Source organism: Leuciscus leuciscus (assembly GCF_965113295.1).
Source record: "Leuciscus leuciscus genome assembly, chromosome: 10".
Lineage (NCBI taxonomy): Eukaryota > Metazoa > Chordata > Actinopteri > Cypriniformes > Leuciscidae > Leuciscus > Leuciscus leuciscus.
In genome coordinates this window covers 2,022,191-2,043,695 of record NC_138734.1, presented here as the reverse complement: position 1 = coordinate 2,043,695, position 21,505 = coordinate 2,022,191, and the positions used below count along the sequence as shown (strand labels likewise).

General features: G+C 41.1%; 1 protein-coding gene across 1 annotated transcript in view; it reads right to left on the bottom strand.

The window, feature by feature from the left end:
* cd276 (CD276 molecule) overlaps positions 1–21,505 on the bottom strand; it is a 127,866-nt gene that overhangs the window by 29,289 nt on the left and 77,072 nt on the right. The window contains exons 5-6 of the mRNA XM_082182288.1: positions 14,586–14,720; positions 9,459–9,512 (exon numbers count right to left, since the gene is read on the bottom strand). Coding sequence (XP_082038414.1) covers positions 9,459–9,512; positions 14,586–14,720 — 189 coding nt within the window. The remainder of the gene's footprint in view (positions 1–9,458; positions 9,513–14,585; positions 14,721–21,505) is intronic.

The window sequence follows — 21,505 nt, the reverse complement described above, 5'->3', positions numbered from 1 at the left end:
AAATGTGCTCTAGAAATAAACAAACTTGAACTTGAACTTGTAGCAGGATGATAGTTTGAGGCGTGGCTTCTGTAGCAGGATGCTAGTTTGGGCGTGGCTACAGTAGCAGGCTGAGAGTTTGGGGTGTGGCTTCTGTAGCAGACAGATTTTGGGGCGTGGCTACTGTAGCAGAGTTTGCGGCATGGCTACGGTAGAAGACTGAGAGTTTGGGGCGTGGTTACTGTAGCATACTGAGAGTTTGGGGCGTGGCTTCTGTAGCAGGATTATAGTTTGGGGTGTGGCTTCTGTAGCAGGATGATAGTTTGGGGCGTGGTTACTGTAGCAGACTGAGAGTTTGGGGCGTGGCTTCTGTAGCAGGATTATAGTTTGGGGCGTGGCTTCTGTAGCAGGATGATAGTTTGGGGCATGGATACTGTAGCAGACTGAGAATTTGGGGTGTGGCTACTGTAGCAGGATGAGAGTTTGGGGCGTGGCTACTGTAGCAGACTGAGAGTTTGGGGCGTGGCTACTGTATCAGACTGAGAGTTTGGGGCGTGGCTTCTGTAGCAGGCTGAGAGTTTGGGGCGTGGCTACTGTAGCAGGCTAGGAGTTTGGGGCTTGGCTTCTGTAGCAGACAGAGTTTGGGGCGTGGTTACTGTAGCAGGCTGAGAGTTTGGGGCGTGGCTTCTGTAGCAGGATGATAGTTTGGGGCGTGGCTACTGTAGCAGGCTGAGAGTTTGGGGCGTGGCTTCTGTAGCAGGCTGAGAGTTTGGGGTGTGGCTACTGTAGCAGGATGAGAGTTTGGGGCGTGGCTACTGTAGCAGACTGAGAGTTTGGGGCGTGGCTACTGTATCAGACTGAGAGTTTGGGGCGTGGTTACTGTAGCAGGCTGAGAGTTTGGGGCGTGGCTACTGTAGCAGGCTGAGAGTTTGGGGCTTGGCTTCTGTAGCAGACAGAGTTTGGGGCGTGGTTACTGTAGCAGGCTGAGAGTTTGGGGCGTGGCTTCTGTAGCAGGATGATAGTTTGGGGCGTGGCTACTGTAGCAGACTGAGAGTTTGGGGCGTGGTTACTGTAGCAGGCTGAGAGTTTGGGGCGTGGCTACTGTTGCAGACTGAGAGTTTGGTGCGTGGCTACTGTAGCAGGCTGAGAGTTTGGGGCATGGTTTCTGTAGCTGGCTGAGAGTTTGGGGCGTGGCTTCTGTAGCAGGCTGAGAGTTTGGGGCGTGGCTTCTGTAGCAGACAGAGAGTTTGGGGCGTGGCTACTGTAGCAGGAGGAGAGTTTGGGGAGTGGCTTCTGTAGCAGACTGAGAGTTTGGCGCTTGGCTTCTGTAGCAGGATGAGAGTTTGGGGCGTGGCTACTGTTGCAGTCTGAGAGTTTGGGGCGTGGCTACTGTAGCAGGATGATAGTTTGGGGCGTGGCTACTGTAGCAGGCTGAGAGTTTGGGGCGTGGCTTCTGTAGCAGACTGAGAGTTTGGGGCGTGGCTACTGTAGCAGGAGGAGAGTTTGGGGAGTGGCTACTGTAGCAGACTGAGAGTTTGGCGCGTGGCTTCTGTAGCAGGAGGAGAGTTTGGGGAGTGGCTTCTGTAGCAGACTGAGAGTTTGGCGCTTGGCTTCTGTAGCAGGATGAGAGTTTGGGGCGTGGCTACTGTTGCAGTCTGAGAGTTTGGGGCGTGGCTACTGTAGCAGGAGGATAGTTTGGGGCGTGGCTTCTGTAGCAGGCTGATAGTTTGGGGCGTGGCTTCTGTAGCAGACTGAGAGTTTGGGGCGTGGCTACTGTAGCAGGAGGAGAGTTTGGGGAGTGGCTACTGTAGCAGACTGAGAGTTTGGCGCGTGGCTTCTGTAGAAGACTGAGAGTTTGGGGTGTGGCTTCTGTAGCAGACAGATTTTGGGGCGTGGTTACTGTAGCAGAGTTCGCGGCATGGCTACGGTAGAAGACTGAGAGTTTGGGGCGTGGTTACTGTAGCAGACTGAGAGTTTGGGGCGTGGCTTCTGTAGCAGGATTATAGTTTGGGGCGTGGCTTCTGTAGCAGGATGATAGTTTGGGGCGTGGTTACTGTAGCAGACTGAGAGTTTGGGGCGTGGCTTCTGTAGCAGGATTATAGTTTGGGGCGTGGCTTCTGTAGCAGGATGATAGTTTGGGGCATGGTTACTGTAGCAGACTGAGAGTTTGGGGTGTGGCTACTGTAGCAGGATGAGAGTTTGGGGCGTGGCTACTGTAGCAGACTGAGAGTTTGGGGCGTGGCTACTGTATCAGTCTGAGAGTTTGGGGCGTGGCTTCTGTAGCATGCTGAGAGTTTGGGGCATGGCTGCTGTAGCAGACTGAGAGTTTGGGGCGTGGTTACTGTAGCAGGCTGAGAGTTTGGGGCGTGGCTACTGTAGCAGGCTGAGAGTTTGGGGCTTGGCTTCTGTAGCAGACAGAGTTTGGGGCGTGGTTACTGTAGCAGGCTGAGAGTTTGGGGCGTGGCTTCTGTAGCAGGATGATAGTTTGGGGTGTGGCTACTGTAGCAGGCTGAGAGTTTGGGGCGTGGCTTCTGTAGCAGACTGAGAGTTTGGGGCGTGGTTACTGTAGCAGGCTGAGAGTTTGGGGCGTGGCTACTGTTGCAGACTGAGAGTTTGGGGCGTGGCTACTGTAGCAGGCTGAGAGTATGGGGCGTGGTTTCTGTAGCAGGCTGAGAGTTTGGGGCGTGGCTTCTGTAGCAGGCTGAGAGTTTGGGGTGTGGCTTCTGTAGCAGACTGAGAGTTTGGGGCGTGGCTACTGTAGCAGGAGGAGAGTTTGGGGAGTGGCTACTGTAGCAGGATGATAGTTTGGGGCGTGGCTTCTTTAGCAGGCTGAGAGATTGGGGCGTGGCTTCTGTAGCAGACTGAGAGTTTGGGGCGTGGCTACTGTAGCAGGAGGAGAATTTGGGGAGTGGCTACTGTAGCAGACTGAGAGTTTGGCGCGTGGCTTCTGTAGCAGGATGATAGTTTGGGGTGTGGCTACTGTAGAAGACTGAGAGTTTGGGGCGTGGCTACTGTAGCAGACTGAGAGTTTGGGGCGTGGTTACTGTAGCAGGATGATAGTTTGGGTGTGGCTTCTGTAGCAGACTGAGAGTTTGGGGCGTGGCTACTGTAGCAGACTGAGAGTTTGGGGCGTGGTTACTGTAGCAAGATGATAGTTTGGGTGTGGCTTCTGTAGCAGACTGAGAGTTTGGGGCATGGTTACTGTAGCAGGATGATAGTTTGGGGTGTGGCGACTGTAGCAGGTGAGAGTTTGGGGCGTGGCTACTGTAGCAGACTGAGAGTTTGGGGCGTGGCTACTGTAGTATACTGATTGTTTGGGGCGTGGCTACTGTAGCAGACTGAGAGTTTGGGGTGTGGCTACTGTAGCAGGATGATAGTTTGGGGCGTGGCTTCTGTAGCAGGATGATAGTTTGGGGCGTGGCTACTGTAGCAGACTGAGAGTTTGGGGCGTGGCTTCTGTAGCAGGATGAAAGTTTGGGGCCTGGCTACTGTAGCAGGATGACAGTTTGGGGCGTGGTTACTGTAGCAGGATGATAGTTTGGGTGTGGCTTCTGTAGCAGACTGAGAGTCTGGGGCGTGGCTACTGTAGCAGGTGAGAGTTTGGGGCGTGGCTACTGTAGCAGACTGAGAGTTTGGGGCGTGGCTACTGTAGTAGACTGATTGTTTGGGGCGTGGCTACTGTAGCAGACTGAGAGTTTGGGGTGTGGCTACTGTAGCAGGATGATAGTTTGGGTGTGGCTACTGTAGCAGGATGATAGTTTGAGTGTGGCTTCTGTAGCAGACTGAGAGTTTGGGGCGTGGCTTCTGTAGCAGGATGATAGTTTGGGGAGTGGCTTCTGTAGCAGGATGATAGTTTGGGGCGTGGCTTCTGCAGCAGCATGATAGTTTGCGGCGTGACTTCTGTAGCAGACTGAGAGTTTGGGGCGTGGCTTCTGTAGCAGGATGATAGTTTGGGGCGTGGCTTCTGTAGCAGGATGATAGTTTGGGGCGTGGCTTCTGTAGCAGGATGATAGTTTGGGGCGTGGCTTCTGTAGCAGGATGATAGTTTGGGGAGTGGCTTCTGTAGCAGGATGAGAGTTTGGGGCGTGGCTACTGTAGCAGGATGATAGTTTGGGGCGTGGCTTCTGTAGCAGGATGATAGTTTGGGGCGTGGCTACTGTAGCAGACTGAGAGTTTGGGGCGTGGCTTCTGTAGCAGGATGAAAGTTTGGGGCGTGGCTACTGTAGCAGGATGACAGTTTGGGGCGTGGTTACTGTAGCAGGATGATAGTTTGGGTGTGGCTTCTGTAGCAGACTGAGAGTCTGGGGCGTGGCTACTGTAGCAGGTGAGAGTTTGGGGCGTGGCTACTGTAGCAGACTGAGAGTTTGGGGCGTGGCTACTGTAGTAGACTGATTGTTTGGGGCGTGGCTACTGTAGCAGACTGAGAGTTTGGGGTGTGGCTACTGTAGCAGGATGATAGTTTGGGTGTGGCTACTGTAGCAGGATGATAGTTTGAGTGTGGCTTCTGTAGCAGACTGAGAGTTTGGGGCGTGGCTTCTGTAGCAGGATGATAGTTTGGGGAGTGGCTTCTGTAGCAGGATGATAGTTTGGGGCGTGGCTTCTGCAGCAGCATGATAGTTTGCGGCGTGACTTCTGTAGCAGACTGAGAGTTTGGGGCGTGGCTTCTGTAGCAGGATGATAGTTTGGGGCGTGGCTTCTGTAGCAGGATGATAGTTTGGGGCGTGGCTTCTGTAGCAGGATGATAGTTTGGGGCGTGGCTTCTGTAGCAGGATGATAGTTTGGGGAGTGGCTTCTGTAGCAGGATGAGAGTTTGGGGCGTGGCTACTGTAGCAGGATGATAGTTTGGGGCGTGGCTTCTGTAGCAGGATGATAGTTTGGGGCATGGCTACTGTAGCAGACTGAGAGTTTGGGGCGTGGCTTCTGTAGCAGGATGAAAGTTTGGGGCGTGGCTACAGTAGCAGGATGACAGTTTGGGGCGTGGCTTCTGTAGCAGGATGACAGTTTGGGGCGTGGCTTCTGTAGCAGGATGAGAGTTTGGGGCGTGGCTTCTGTAGCAGGATAATAGTTTGGGGCGTGGCTTCTGTAGCAGGATGATAGTTTGGGGAGTGGCTTGTGTAGCAGGATGAGAGTTTGGGGCGTGGCTTCTGTAGCAGGATGATAGTTCTGGGTGTGGCTACTGTAGCAGGATGATAGTTTGGGGCGTGGCTTCTGTAGCAGGATGATAGTTTGGGGCGTGGCTTCTGTAGCAGGATGAGAGTTTGGGGCGTGGCTTCTGTAGCAGGATGAGAGTTTGGGGAGTGGCTTCTGTAGCAGGATGAGAGTTTGGGGCGTCGCTGGAGGTTTACAGAGCCTTTCCTCAGGGCGAAACTACTGTAAAGACATGAGCTCAATGGATCTGCCGGATGAGGACAATCATCAGTTTGCAGAAAGAAAGTACCAGATGGTGAGGGAGGAAACGTCTGAAAGCAGCAGGAGACTGCAGATACTAAAATGAACATGAAAATGAAACAACCCAGCAAGTACAGAACGCTTTTACACAACGTTGCATTTTGGTTACCAGTCGGAAACACTGCAGTACAAAATGTTCTAGTACCACACCTGCAACAAAATATATATATATATATCTAACCAAAGTTGTGAAACCTCCTAGGTAGGTTTAAAACAGCCTCATAATGTCAAAGCAACAACAAACCCAAACCAATCTGTAACGGTTTATTAAGGTTTTAATAATAACGTATTCTGTACAATGAAATATTCCACAGATGTTTAAATGGCCTTGTTTATAGACTGTTTATAACCTGTCAACATTGTATTTGTGGAATGTTTCTTTACGTTTCTTTAAAAAAAAAACAAAAAAAAACAACAAGCTTACAACTGGTTAAAATAGTTCAATGGAAACTCTGTGCCAACAACAGGAGAATTTAACACGACTCCTGAACATTTTACTCAAGACTGTAATTGTTCATATCAGTTCAACTTTGCTTCACTCTTGTCTAAATTTCTCACTCATATCTGAAACATTAAACTGACAAAAGCAGAATGAAAGCGGCTGACAGGATTCAGTCATTTTGACTTAATATCAGATATTATGAAAATGACATATGAGAGTAATGTAATAATAATATTTAGGTGTTCGTTTCCTACAGGAAAGGTAGAATAAAAAAATACTCTTGTCTTGCTACTAATATGAAAATTACTTTTCATTGATCATTTAGCCTATGAAATTCAATACAGCAAATTAGTTATGAAGAAATATAAACAAATATAATATATTTGATTCTTATTTTAGTATCATTGAGATACTATAATAGTTGTTATTATTTTGATTTTTGATTTTATATTTTAACTTTAGTTAAAGTTCTAGTTCTAGTTGTTGATATAGTTTTATTGCAGTTTTAGTTATTTTAGTAAATAAATCTTGCATTGGCAACTATCAGAAATAAAATAAGATTACGTTTTTTTATATTTTCTTTTATTTCATTTAATGTTTATTTAAAAAAAACAATGTATTTTTTATTTTATTTTATTTTTTACAGTTTTAGTTTACTCTAATAACCCTGATCTCTATACCTCTCCTTATTACTGGCAAACACAGCCACAAACATTTAGGCAAATGTGATGCCAGGTTGGATGTGGTAATGAGGCTTATTAAATGTCAAAAGTGGCCATGCCAACAACTTCCTGACAATATTTTGCAGCGTGAATATATTAATCATTAAATGCAGGCATCTGTCGTATTAAGTTTATAGGGTTAAAAAAACGAGATTGCACTTTTTAACACTTACAAAATGTAGTTGTGTTTGCTGGAAGCTGCAGTGTTCCTCATCGACTGTTTCTCTCACTGTCTCCATCATCAGAGCTTGAGATCAAAACTGTTTAAAACATTCATTCACATCCACAGACGGGACTAACGGACCAATCAAGACACGAGTCAAATTAAAAGCTGCTGACACAAAAGCAGTCAGTTTAGAGCGTTGACGGATTCCCACCGCCAGCATCACACGTCACGTCATCCACACACACACACATCTGACACTCGTCACATGTGAAATATTCATGAGACCCCCATTACCGTGGACACATCGCTCTCTCTCTCTCTCTCTCTCTCTCTGACCCTCTTCACCTGCCTGCTTATTAAAATCTCATAGTATTAACTCTACTGCTCATGGCCAGGCTGAATAATTCAATCAGACTAAAGGAGTCAAATGAATCTTTAATGACATTAAAGCCACAGGGGGAGCAGAACCTGGACTCTGCCAGCGTTTACTCTGGCCTTCACCTGAGGCGAGAGACGGGGCTCGTTCTGCTCGACAGCCGTGCCGATTTAGCCAGAAACGCTCGTGAATTCTCACCGCGATTCATTTTCAGAGAGCTACAGATCACGGAAAAAAGGAATCATGAGGACTAAAGATGGATTTAAGCTGAACGAGATCAAATCTATTTAGTTCTAGAGTCCTATTATTGCACTCTGCACATTCGTTTCACAGTTGCATTAAATATCATAATTACTACAACGCCATTTAGGGTCATTAAGAGATTGAACCATGACTCTTTTTGTGCTGTGGAGCCAGAGCCCAGAATAGCTAGCATTAATAGAGGAGATATCCACCAAGGGAATGTGTTTAAAATGGTAGATACTGTCCCATTTTTTTGTGACTGTAATAAATGTATTGCATTTTTGATACTATACTTCAGCACTTATTATACAATATATCGCTTTAAAGCAGCAGCTTTACAGTATTAAACATGTCTCTTTCAATTAGAATTACAGCTTCACAATTCACACACAACTGCGACTTTATATCACGCAATTATAACTTTATAACTCGCTATTGCGACTTTATATCACGCAATTATAACTTTATAACTCGCAATTGCAAATTTATATCACGCAATTATAACTTTATATCTCGCAATTGCAACTTTATATCTCACAATTCTGACTTTATATCTCGCAATTGCAACTTTATATCGCGCAATTATGACTTTATAACTCGCTATTGAGACTTTATATCTCACAATTCTGACTTTATAATTCGCAATTGCGACTTTATATCTCGCAATTCTGACTTTATAACTCGCTATTGCAACTTTATATCACGCAATTATAACTTTATAACTCGCAATTGCAACTTTATATCTCACAATTCTGACTTTATATCTCGCAATTGCGACTTTATATCTCGCAATTGCGACTTTATATCTCGCAATTCTGACTTTATAACTCGCTATTGCAACTTTATATCACGCAATTATAACTTTATAACTCGCAATTGCAACTTTATATCTCACAATTCTGACTTTATAACTCGCAATTGCAACTTTATATCGCGCAATTATAACTTTATAACTCGCAATTGCAACTTTATATCTCACAATTCTGACTTTATATCTCGCAATTGCGACTTTATATCTCGCAATTCTGACTTTATAACTCGCTATTGCAACTTTATATCACGCAATTATAACTTTATAATTCGCAATTGAGACTTTATATCACGCAATTCTGACTTTATAATTCGCAATTGCAACTTTATATCACGCAATTATAACTTTATAACTCGCAATTGCAACTTTATATCTCACAATTCTGACTTTATATCTCGCAATTGCGACTTTATATCTCGCAATTGCAACTTTATATCACGCAATTATAACTTTATAACTCGCAATTGCAACTTTATATCTCACAATTCTGACTTTATATCTCACAATTCTGACTTTATATCTCGCAATTGCGACTTTATATCTCGCAATTGCGACTTTATATCTCGCAATTCTGACTTTATAACTCGCTATTGCAACTTTATATCACGCAATTATAACTTTATAACTCGCAATTGCAACTTTATATCTCACAATTCTGACTTTATAACTCGCAATTGCAACTTTATATCGCGCAATTATAACTTTATAACTCGCAATTGCAACTTTATATCTCACAATTCTGACTTTATATCTCGCAATTGCGACTTTATATCTCGCAATTCTGACTTTATAACTCGCTATTGCAACTTTATATCACGCAATTATAACTTTATAACTCGCTATTGAGACTTTATATCACGCAATTCTGACTTTATAATTCGCAATTGCAAATTTATATCACGCAATTATAACTCGCAATTGAGACTTTATATCACGCAATTCTGACTTTATAATTCGCAATTGCAATTTTATATCACGCAATTCTGACTTTATAACTCGCAATTGCGACTTTATATCACGCAATTATAACTTTATAACTCGCTATTGCAACTTTATATCTCATAATTCTGACTTTATATCTCGCAATTGCGACTTTATATCACGCAATTCTGACTTTATAACTCGCTATTGAGACTTTATACTTTCCTGGAACTCCAAACTAACTACTTTACGGCCTGATTTCGTTTGAAGTGATGTCACACCAGTCTTTACATGTGAACACACAACTATCATTCTGTACATTTATACATAAAATAAATAAGGCAACTGACCTGACTTGGCTTCTTCTAATTCTTTGGCTTCCTCAAGTTCTTTGGCTTCTTCCTCTGTACAGAGAAAAACAGATCAGAAGGAATGAGTTTATGGTCTCCAAATACATGTGCAGTTTCAGCTGTCACATTATGCACAGTCATGCCTTCACACACACTGAGGAAAAACACAGTTCAGGAACATCTGAAAATATCAAACATTCAGCCTTGCAGAGGGAAATCCATGTTTAAAGATCAAGCTTTCTGAGATGTAGTCTCAGTGAATTCACACACACACTCCAATATAAAGGAGCTGTGGTGCCTTTCTTCACAGTCCAGAAGTAAAAGATGAAAACAACAGTTTATGCTGATCCCAGCTCGAACTGGGTTAGCTGGTCTCCCAGTCTGACCCCTAACACCAGCAAACCAGCTTGAGCCAGATGCAGACCAGATAACATTCTTAGGCTGGTTTACCATGTGTTTTAGCATGGCGTCCCCACTTCTTTCTCGTCACACAACCAACCAGTGCAAAGTGTTGACAAACAGATCATGTGGCCATAAAAAGACAATAGTGACAATATATTACAGTATGTTTGCAATTTATTGACTCAATTTCAGTTAATTTATTTAGTTAATTATTTGTTTATGTGCAAATGCAAGATTGCTATGCAACAAGTGTGCTATGCTACAACAGATATGGTATATATACATGCAGTACATAATACATCATTGCATGTATATATATATATATATATATATATATATATATATATATATAAAATGGGCCAAAATTGTATACAATTAAAAATGGAAATAAAAAGTGTTTACAAAAAAAGTTTTGAACATTCAGAAATAAGGTTTTCATAATTTAATGTGAACATTTGCTAAATGATTTAAGAACGTTTTTTTGTTAGCTGGGATCATCAACTGTGATCATGGACGGCTATGGACCATCGTGTTTCATGATGTGTGTGTAGAGGTTGAGGCCGATCCTAACTGGAACGAGCAGCTGGTGAGATTGGGCTGTTCTCTGGGATACTGGGATGGAGAGACACCGCACAGGGAAATCAACAATGTACGGTTGCTCTTTTATTTCATTTCTTGGTGTCTGCTTCACTCTTGGCTGAAACTTCTCTCCTCTTCTCTTTTGACTGAATCTTTCCATGTATTTATCCCACGAAATTCTAGTTGACACTGAATATTTACAAGTGATCAGTGTGAATGATCAGAAATCCTCAGTTTGGACTTGATAACCACATGTACTAGCAGCTGTGAATCTCTCTGAATTGTTCTGCTCTTAGTCTTTTATAGACCAAGTTCTCAATTAAGAACCATAAATTAAAAAGTGTAATTCCAGTCCCAAATGTGGACTTAGAGGTTGAAAACGCCTCGTGCCTGACGGGGAAGACGAGAAGAGCAGGGACGGAGTAAAAGAGTGGAGTATTCCATGTATGCTGAGACTCACTCAAAAACTCAATTACTTCATCAGGTTGCTGACCCGTTCACCGAATCTTATTCCAGGATTCCTGCACGGGTTACTGGAGAAAGAAGAGCTCATTTGGTCTGGACTATCGCTGGCCTGCGTCAGTGTGTTCATTCCATTCCCTTCCACTGTTTGGTATTCGGTCATACGGCTGATATTTACTCTTTCTTTCCTCCGTGAAATAATCCAGTTGCAGATGTATTTTTAAAAGCCCAGGGGTCTGGGCCGTGCAGGAATGACCTTTATTTAAATGTCTCCGGCTCTACACATAGAACTCATTACAGATGGAGTGATGGTGGAAAGCAATGTTCTTTCCTTCTATCCACCTCGTTTTTTCCTTCACATGATTGCAGGATCCTCCGCTATCTCTCTGCTAGTTCTTCTCCATCCACCCATCACTCTTTCCTCCTGTCATTCAACCTCCAACTTCTGCAGTCCCTAGTTACACGCGCGACTAATTATCTAGCGGCGCTAATGAACTTCCAGCAGCAGAGGAGGAGAGATGGGCTTTGGTAATAAAGTGTGTGTGTGTGTGTGTGTGTGTTTAGCATTCAGAGCTGCTGTGGGTCGTCCTGTGGATTATCAGCCACTGTCACAGAGCCATGCAGAAATATAATATAACAATATTCATTTCAGACTGTTGAATATATACAGTTATTATCTCAACATTATCCCACAGACTGACCCTGCAAAACATGATTATTCCTTACCGCATAAAATATCTATCTATCTATCTATCTATCTATCTATCTATCTATCTATCTATCTATCTATCTATCTATCTATCTATCTATCTATCTATCTATCTATCTATCTATCTATCTATCTATCTATATATCTATCTATCTATATATGTGTCTATCTATCTATCTATCTATCTATCTATCTATCTATCTGTCTATATGTGTCTATATATGTGTCTATCTATCTATCTATCTATCTGTCTATATGTGTCTATATATGTGTCTATCTGTCTATGTGTTCATATATCTATCTATCTATGTGTCTATATATGTGTCTGTCTGTCTGTCTGTCTATCTATCTATATATATGTGTCTGTCTGTCTGATTCTATCTATCTATCTATCTATCTATCTATCTATCTATCTATCTATCTATCTATCTATCTATCTATCTATCTATCTATGTGTCTATATATGTGTCTGTCTGTCTGTTTATCTATCTATCTATATATATGTGTCTGTCTGTCTGATTCTATCTATCTATCTATCTATCTATCTGTCATCTATGTGTCTATATATGTGTCTATATATGTGTCTGTCTATCTATCTATCTATCTATCTATCTATCTATCTATCTATATATATGTGTCTGTCTGTCTGATTCTATCTATCTATCTATCTCAGCATCAGATCAACGAGCAAAGTGTTATTAAGAGAGCCAAGTCGGATGTGTTTGTTCACAGTTTTAGTAAAAAACTGTGGTTCGTGAAGCCAGAACGTTCACTAATGGCGTGAAGTTTGAGCGTCCCACCACTGTCGTTATATGTGTGTTTAATATGAAATAACACAAAATAAACAAGAATCGTCACACTGCCACTTCTGCTCCCGAGGAGTTATTAAAATGAACACCGTTTCAACCCAAAGGGTCTTCGTCAGGCAAACGACAATCATAGAAAGGTACAGTTTATTTCAGTGTGAACACACCTGACCTCATTAGTGAACTAATTACCCAATCAACCAATGCAATAACGACCTAATCAAACACAAATGGAACCACTAAAGTATAAAAAACAGATGATTGGATTAGAGAGGCTGTAGTGCGATTTGAACATATTGATCAGCAAGAAAGCCTTGCTAGAACACGCTAAGTTTACAGGTTATCTTGTATTATTCCATATTCTGTGTTAAGTAAGGAGTTTGGACATATAGTCAAGTCAAGTCTAGTATATTTGTATAGCGCTTTTCAAAATACAGATTGTATCAAAGCAGCTTCACAGTATTAAATTAAAATAATACAACAAGGTTTGTTTCTAGTGGAATTTATTGATTGATAAAATTAAATTCAATATCCCCAAAATATCCCCAACTGAGCAAGCCAAAGGCAACAGTGCGTGAACACTGGCATACTTTAAGTTCAGATCCCACAATTAGTCATTTTTGTAATGATCCTCCACGATTTGTACATAAACGAGCTCCTAATATCCGGCATATAGTGATGAGAGCCGATCAAGGGTGTGATCGTTCAATCCCTGTTCAGTCCCTGATGGTAATTATAGCCCTTGTGTAGCTCCGCCCCTTATGTAGCTCCGCCCCTTATGCAGCTCTGCCCCTTATGTAGCTCCGCCCCTTATGTAGATCCGCCCCTTATGTAGCTCTGCCCCTTATGTAGCCCCGCCCCTTTTCAGCGCTGCGCTCGTTGTCTTTTGACTTCCGGTCTGTAATTTCACAGGGATATTGCGTATTTATGAATGAACGGCTCGTTTTAAAATCTTCCCGGTCTACTGACATTTGTTAATATATTTGCTTTAAACATTACAATCCTCATGATAACTTTTGTTAACTTTACATTAAGTAAATCCACTTCAAAAGCTAATTACTCCTGGACAGCAGAGCCAGAGAGATATACAAGGCGACCGCAAAAGCAGAAGTTCAAAGACAATATTCTAAAGATGGCGGCGCCCTCGTTTCTCTAGTGCATAAGGTCTATAGGTGCACAATGTAATTTCACAAATAAATGTCACACTTTTAGCCATCCCCATTCTGGGAAACAGTTAAAAATCAAGGGAATAATTTCGTGTAACACCAAAAATGTAATTTATATGATCAAATGCCCGTGTGGTTTAGCATACATGGGTAAAACGCAGCGTTGTTTGAAAACGTGCATTGCAGAACCAAGAAGTAATAAACGTTTGAATGAGCAAAAGAACCACATCGCTGTTCATTTCAATGTTTTTAAACTACTGTACTTCGGTACAGAACTAGTAAGAGGACCCAGAAGGGGGGGTGACATTAATAAGATCTTAGAGGGAAGCTTTTTATATACATACACTTAATAATCTTTCTCCAAAAGATTTGAATATGGAGTTTGATTTGAAACCTTTCTAGTGAATTTTTTTTTTCTTATATCTGTTATTCATTGGTGAGTTTATACATTTATAATTTTTTCTTTCTTTTATATTATGTTGTTTATTTTTCTGTAGTTTGTTTTTCTGTTCTTTGATGCTTTAGTGGTTCCATTTGTGTTTGATTAGGTCGTTATTGCATTGGTTGAGTGGGTAATTAGTTCACTAATGAGGTCAGGTGTGTTGGTTCACACTGATATAAACTGTACCTTTCTATGATTGTTGCTTGCCTGACGAAGACCCTTTGGGTCGAAACGGTGTTCATTTTAATAAATCCTCGGGAGCAGAAATGGCAGTGTGACGGTTCTTGTTTATTTTGAGTTTGATGCTTCATTTGATCGAACACCTGCCAAAAGTTTCTGGATGTGCGCACAATTTCTTTTTGAATCAATATGAAATAACAGACAATAACCGGCCAGTATTGGCCATGCCATCTGAGACTGAGACTCAACTGCACACATCCAGATGAACATGTTAAGAGGAGATCAGGATCCAGAGACTATCATCATCTAATATCTTCAGGAGAAAGGCTTAAGATGTGATTGAAGGCCAGGTGTTGTTCCTGAGCACAGAAGAGTCCTCACCAGCTCTCATCTCCTCACAGCTCTCCTGGATCTTCCTCCGACACACGACAGCGAGAGCGATGAGCAAACCCAGCAAACACACGGCCAGACCCACCGTCACCCACAGAGCCACCGGGGGGAACACCGGATTCTGGCCTGCAGACGAGAGAGAGAAACACACTCGCATTATAGTGGAATAACAGCAGTTCAGCTCTCATTGTGTCCTATCATCATCATCATCCTCATCATCATCAGTAATATACACAGCAACAACAAACTCAGACAATTAACAATCTGGGGTGTGTTTCCCGAAAGCATCGTTAGAAGAAGAGTTTCTTGTTTGCATGACATGTGGACTCAATAAATCCTTATCTTGAGCAAAATAAGCAAGCTGACATTCAGTACAATCTGTGTCTTTTATTTAGAATACATACAAATGTCATTTACGTCTTTTAGTTTGTCAAGAGATTTAAAGTGTAGTTTTTGAAGAGTGCGCACGTGTGAACGAGCTCTAGTGTAAGAACGAGTCTATGAGGGAATCTGGAAATAAAGCAAAATAACTGAGAAAAATGTATAAATAGTCTTCAGATGCCATGTGCGTAATTTATAGCAAAACATCTAACATAAATTTTATCATCATCATCCTCATCATTATCTTCAGTAATATACACAGCAACAACAAACTCAGACAATCACACGTTTCTAATAACTCTCTCAGTCTTCATGCTATAAAGGCTCATGTGATTGACTGATCAATAACCGATTTGTATTCAGAACCAGTGCAATTATGTATATCATGTCATATTTTATGATATTTGGTTTTGTTAATGGTTGTTTTTTTGTTGTGTTGTGCACATGCTACATTATGGCCAAGCATGCGCCCTCAAAGGGTAACTAAACCCTAAAACAACTTTTTTTTTGTTAATAATCTGTAAGACTGGGGCTTTATTAATGCTGTTCATTGATTCAAGTAATTTTTTTTGACATTTGGGTTTAAAGTGTTTTAATTCTACAATATATGGTGTAAAAACGCCCTTAAAATAGCATCTGAACGCGCCACTGAAAACGCGCCACTGACTTTAGACTCGGTTTCTCCTGGTCAGTGGCGGAATTGTTTTCTGAAACTGCAAAATAGCACCAGGGAACGTTTGCGCCGGAACACGCCTCCTCTTTTCGCTGAACCGCCCCCGGGAGCGCAAGTTCATTCCCTAATTTACCGACATGCGTCTGTGGAGGGAAAAGTCCGCTGTGCGCGGGTGCAAAATAGGAATGATACATGCGTCGCTGTACAAAGTCAATTGCGCTGGGTGCGAGATAGGGCCCAGTGTGTGTATATTCATAAGTCGACACCATTGCTGAGTATTTCCTCCTTAAAACTGCAGTGACAGTCTCAAAAACACGCTTTGAAATCGCTGGTGTTTCTGACGTCACAAACTACCTTGTAACCAATCAGATCAACGTGTGATCGTCAACCAGTGGATCTCTGAGCTGAGTGAGTGGAGGCGGGGCTCATTTGCATATTCATAGAACCGGCATACTAAATGAGGCAAGGGTGTCGAGTTACATTCAAGATATTTTAAGGCATGAAGAAAACGTTTAAATATTTAAATATGTAATTTTTGTGATCAAAGATTCATTTAACGGGATCAAATTATTGACTACAGGGGGATTTTAATACTTTATGCAATTTATCTTGATTTAAAGATATTTTTACATGTAAGCTAGGCAAAACACTGATTATTATCATTATTTATTTTTTGCTGTATGAGTTGAATCAGAGTTGTCATAATGCATAAAGTAAAGTAAAGTACGCTGTGTTATGTTGTCCCGACGGTGTTTGATTTGGTTTGTTGTTTCTCAAGTCCACTGAAAGGCTTCTCTGCTGTGAGCCGGATAACCGTCCATCAGATCGCACTGGACAAACACAGTCGGTTCGGCCTCCCATGAACGACTGAGGAAAGTAAACCGGACAGTGATTCAGACACACAGATATTACAGCCTCCAGATTTCCCCCGGGGCATAAATGTGGAGAGATGGGAGGAAAACAGACAGAAAGAGGGAGAAGCTAAGCAGAACTAAGAGCGGCTGGCCGAGCAAACACAACATGGTCAAACACTCAGTCAAGTCAAGTCTCCTTCATTTATACAGCGCTTTAACAATATAGATGTTTCAAAGCAGCTTTACAGAGATAATAGGAGATTACAGTAACAGAAGGTGCGTTTCCATTAAAGATTTGCGCAAAACTTTGCGATTTTTTCTAAATATCGATAAAAAACTATTGCGAAATGACGGCGTTTCCATTAACCGATGTTATGCGACTAAAACGTAATCTCGCGATAAGTCATTCCAAAAATTATGGCAACGGACGTTGGTAGGTTTATATATATCACAGCTATGTACCGCACTAGCCATTATTATTATTAATGGAAGGAAACGTAGGTGTGTTATCCAAGCATTAATGGTGAGGAACGACCCTTATTATACTTGTGAGCGGCACATATGAGGTGTTTCTGGGTGTTTCTCCCTCATATCTGCTTCCAGGTCTTGATTGTGGCATTTATTTGAGGTTTAGAATCCAGTATTCCTGTGATTATTTTGTCTTTTATGAATTTAATAAAGAACTCTGTCTCGTATTCTGTCCAAACACACCGTGTCATCTACGTCAGGTGACCTGGAAATGTGCAAAAACTGTTTCCATTGCAGTTTTGCGAAATATTCCTTTTTTGAATTGCCTGAAAAACCTCCTCATGCGAGCGGGAAAACTTTTTGCGATAAATGGGAGTTTTTGCGAAATTGACGTGTTTCCATTGGATGTATTTTCAATTCGCAATTTCAATTTGCGCAATTTGAAGGGTAATGGAAACGCAGCTAGTGATTGTTTTGGCTTTACAGCAGATCTAGAATAAAGTTATTGTCCAGCTAAAGTTAGTTTTGATTGATTCACTTCCATTGCAACGATCATTAGTTATTAACTTAACTTAACGTTGCTAACACGACACCGTTTTACTGAAAACAGAAACTTTTAATGTGTTCTGGCCGTTCATTTGCACGACAACAGTGTTTGAGAACGCAAACCTTGAAACAGGATCCACGGTGCAAGAGTTAAAAAATTTTGAAAAGCGTTATCATCTCCACGTAAACTTCAAAACCGCGAATCTGTGGAAACGGTGACGGTGTGCTCATGCGTATTACGTGTCAGTCTATTGATATGTGCGTTTGAATATATATGTGCGCAGGCGTATATTCTCTCTTTACAAATAGACCTCAACAAACTACTTGTCTGGGCTTAAAAATTCATAATACATGGATCACTTCCGCGAGTCCATGTGAACTGGAAGCATTTTGAGAGCGTTTCATCTGTACAGAGGTGAAGGAGGCCTTCACAGGGAGATAGTGGACACTTCAGGACTGCTGTCAAAAAGAAAAAAAGAGCTCGTGTACGGTGGGAAAATGACAAATCACCTGAAGCATTGGAGCTTCGGCTCGAAGGACAGAACGATAACGGCGAGCCAAGAACAGGTCAGGATGCATTATTGTTCGCTTTCTGTGCCGAGAACAGTCGACTAGAGAGGAGCCAGTGCCGGCGAACAACACACAAATAAAAGCTTCATTTCCAGGGGATCTGAGGCTTGGCTGGCGGCTCCTCATTAGCTGGTTCTCAACAGCAGGGTTCAGTGTAAACCAGCATACGACAGATGCTTTCAGGCCCATGTGGACGAGCCTGTTGTGTTTCCAACTGAAACCGTTTCACGGCGTAACCCTGCGTTTGCTGAGCCGTGAGCAGACGAAACCGCGACTAATTTCACCAAAGCCTCGCAGATTTCGCTTTGCTCCTTCAAGCTGTCAATTTATTTGTAAAAAGCCTTCAGGAAAGTGTCTTTTTCATTAGGTGTCGTGTTGAGAACGAGCTGAACGCGGCACAGTGTCTGACAGATTAGAAGTAACTGAATGCCTCTTGAACTTGAAGGTGGGCGACTTTAGAAATAATAGAAAAATAAAACAAAATTAAATAAATTAAAATTAAATAAAATTAAAGGATAAACTAAATTAATAATGAAATAGAAAATACTTAAAATTAAATAAAAATATAAATAAAAAAAATGTTTTAATACAATTAATAAAATAATAAAACATGTCACAATAACTTATACATATAAAATAATAGAAAAATAAAATAAATAAATAGTGTTGTCAAATCTATTAATCGTGATTAATCACATCTAACATAAAAGTTTGTTTATATAATATATGTGCGAATATGTATTATTATATTTATATATAAATTACACACATACACACTCATCTATATCTACATATACATATATATATATATATATATATATATATATATATGCACATATATGGGTATGCACACACGGGGTCATCCCTATGTTCCCACATCCCTATGTCCCCACGGCCCTATGTTCCCACATTTCTAAGAATGTTTTTTCATACACACTCATCTATATCTACATATACATATACACATATATATATATATATATATATATATATATATATATATATATATATATATATATATATATATATGCACATATATGGGTATGCACACACGGGGTCATCCCTATGTTCCCACATCCCTATGTTCCCACGGCCCTATGTTCCCACATTTCTAAGAATGTTTTTTAATGGAAATTTTGAACATTTAGGCCCTATGTTCCCACAACCATACAGTATGTTCCCACAGCCCTATGTTCTCTCAAGAATTTTAAATATTTTTCTGAAAATGAAACCGCACTTAACTAATAAAGCCTAAGTCCCCTATTACCCCTTTTCCACCAAAAAAGAACTGGTTCGGAACTGGTGCTGGTTCAAAGTTGGTTCAACTTGCGAACCTTCTCAGAACCTGTTTGTTTTTCAATTACAATGGCGGACTACATCGTCTTTCTCCAAATGTTTCTCATGGCTTTGCGATCCTATATTGGGGTCAGAAGAAGACGTTTAGAACACATTTGTGCTGCTCGTCTGGATTTCGACAATAACCCCGCCCCCAGCCCCCAACGTAAGCATGACGTGATAAAAGAACGGTTCTAGTCCAGCAAAGTGTTGGTGCCGCTTTGGAACCAATTTTCCTGGCCGAGAACCGGTTCTTTGGCTGTCAAAACACAAAGAACTGGTTCGCGAGTAGGCACCGGCTCCGAACCGGCACCAGCACTGCCTTGGTGGAAAAGGGGTATATGAAGGGTAGGTTTTAGTGCTTGTGCTGGTACAGGGATAGCCCAATTACATCCCAGACAAGTCTCCCTCCTGTGAGGGGTAGGTTTAGGTATGTTAACTAACTAAGCCCAAGTCCCCTATCCTTCGTAGGGTTGGGGTATAAAAATCTGATGCAAATTGATGATAAAGGAAATGTGGGAACACAGGGCCTAATTAAAAACAAAACAAAAAAAAAACTTGGAAATGATGGAACATAGGGCTGTGGGAACATAAGGCTGTGGGAACATAAGGCTGTGGGAACATAGGCCTGTGGGAACATAGGCATGATCCCGCACACACACATACATAATATCAATTATATATATATATATATATATATATATACATATATATAGTATACACACACATATTATATAAACAAAAACTTTTAGATTAGATGTGATTAATAGATCTGACAGCACTAAAAAAAACAAAAATAAAAAATAAACATTTTAAACAATAAAATAAATAAAATAATAAAATAATAATAAGAATGTCACAATAAAAAGTAGCCTTTCTCTTATCTTCAACAAATGATATTCAAAATCATTGAATAAAATACTATATGTCACAGTATAAGTTGTCTTTCGTGTAACTTTGAACGTGACGGTGGGCGACTGTGATATTCTGAAAATATCAAAATCCTCCTCGGAGCCAAAAGATGAAAATAGGCTCGACACACGTGTGACGGCCAGTAATTCCGTACGCTTAAAAATCAATACTACAGCTGGTACTATATTACTGTGTTTGAGTGCGGTCCATGTAAGCATCAGTTCAAACATGCCATGATCCAAAGAAAGTCAATAGCAAAGCAAAGCACTGCGAAATCTAGGCTTATTTCCCCTGGTAACCCACAGACAGCCAGAGATGATACAGAGATGATATATATATATATAGATGATATATATTGATGTATTGATGCGGCTCTTGAGATACAGAGACTGTGGCGGCCAGATCTGTTATAGTTTCAGAAGAGCAGAGAAACCTTCTGAAGGAGAGAACTTGTGCAGAACATACAGTTTTACACTCATGCGTTTAAAAGCGTCTTCTGAAGGTTAATAAGACAGCGGAGTCAGTTCACTTCTGTTAGCTTCTTTATTTCATACGAGCTGAAGATGGTGAAAGTGTGGTTTGGTCTACAGGACCTAGAGGAGACCCATCAGTCTCGCTCTGTGCTCATTAACGAAGGTCAGAGAGAGTTTAAATCAGACTAAATTACCACATGAGCGAATGCTTATTTCCTCCCTGTAAGAGCCAGTGTATCTCGATCTCGAGGTGAAACATCATGTTGTTCGGACAGAAGTGATGACGTGATCACTGGAGCGATTCATATCATATTACGTCATGTGTTTGGGCCTCGCAGGCATGGTGATGTGTCACACTATAGGCACTGGAGTTATGTAACTTTTAATTATGCAAAAAAAAAAAAAAAAAAAAAAAATTTAAATTAAATTGAACATTAATAAAACAAACTAAAATACATTAAAAAAATAAAAATAAACAGAACTAAATTCTATTATTTATAAAACTAAATAAAATAAATGCAATTAAAATAAAATACATTTAAATAAAATGTTTTACTTCACAAGACACAAGGCACTGAACATTCAGCTTTATAAATTACATTTTACAACATATTCAAACAGAACACAGTTCTTATATATTGTAATAATAAATAAATGCAGACTTAGTGAGCAGAAGAGACTTATCAAAAACATTAAAAA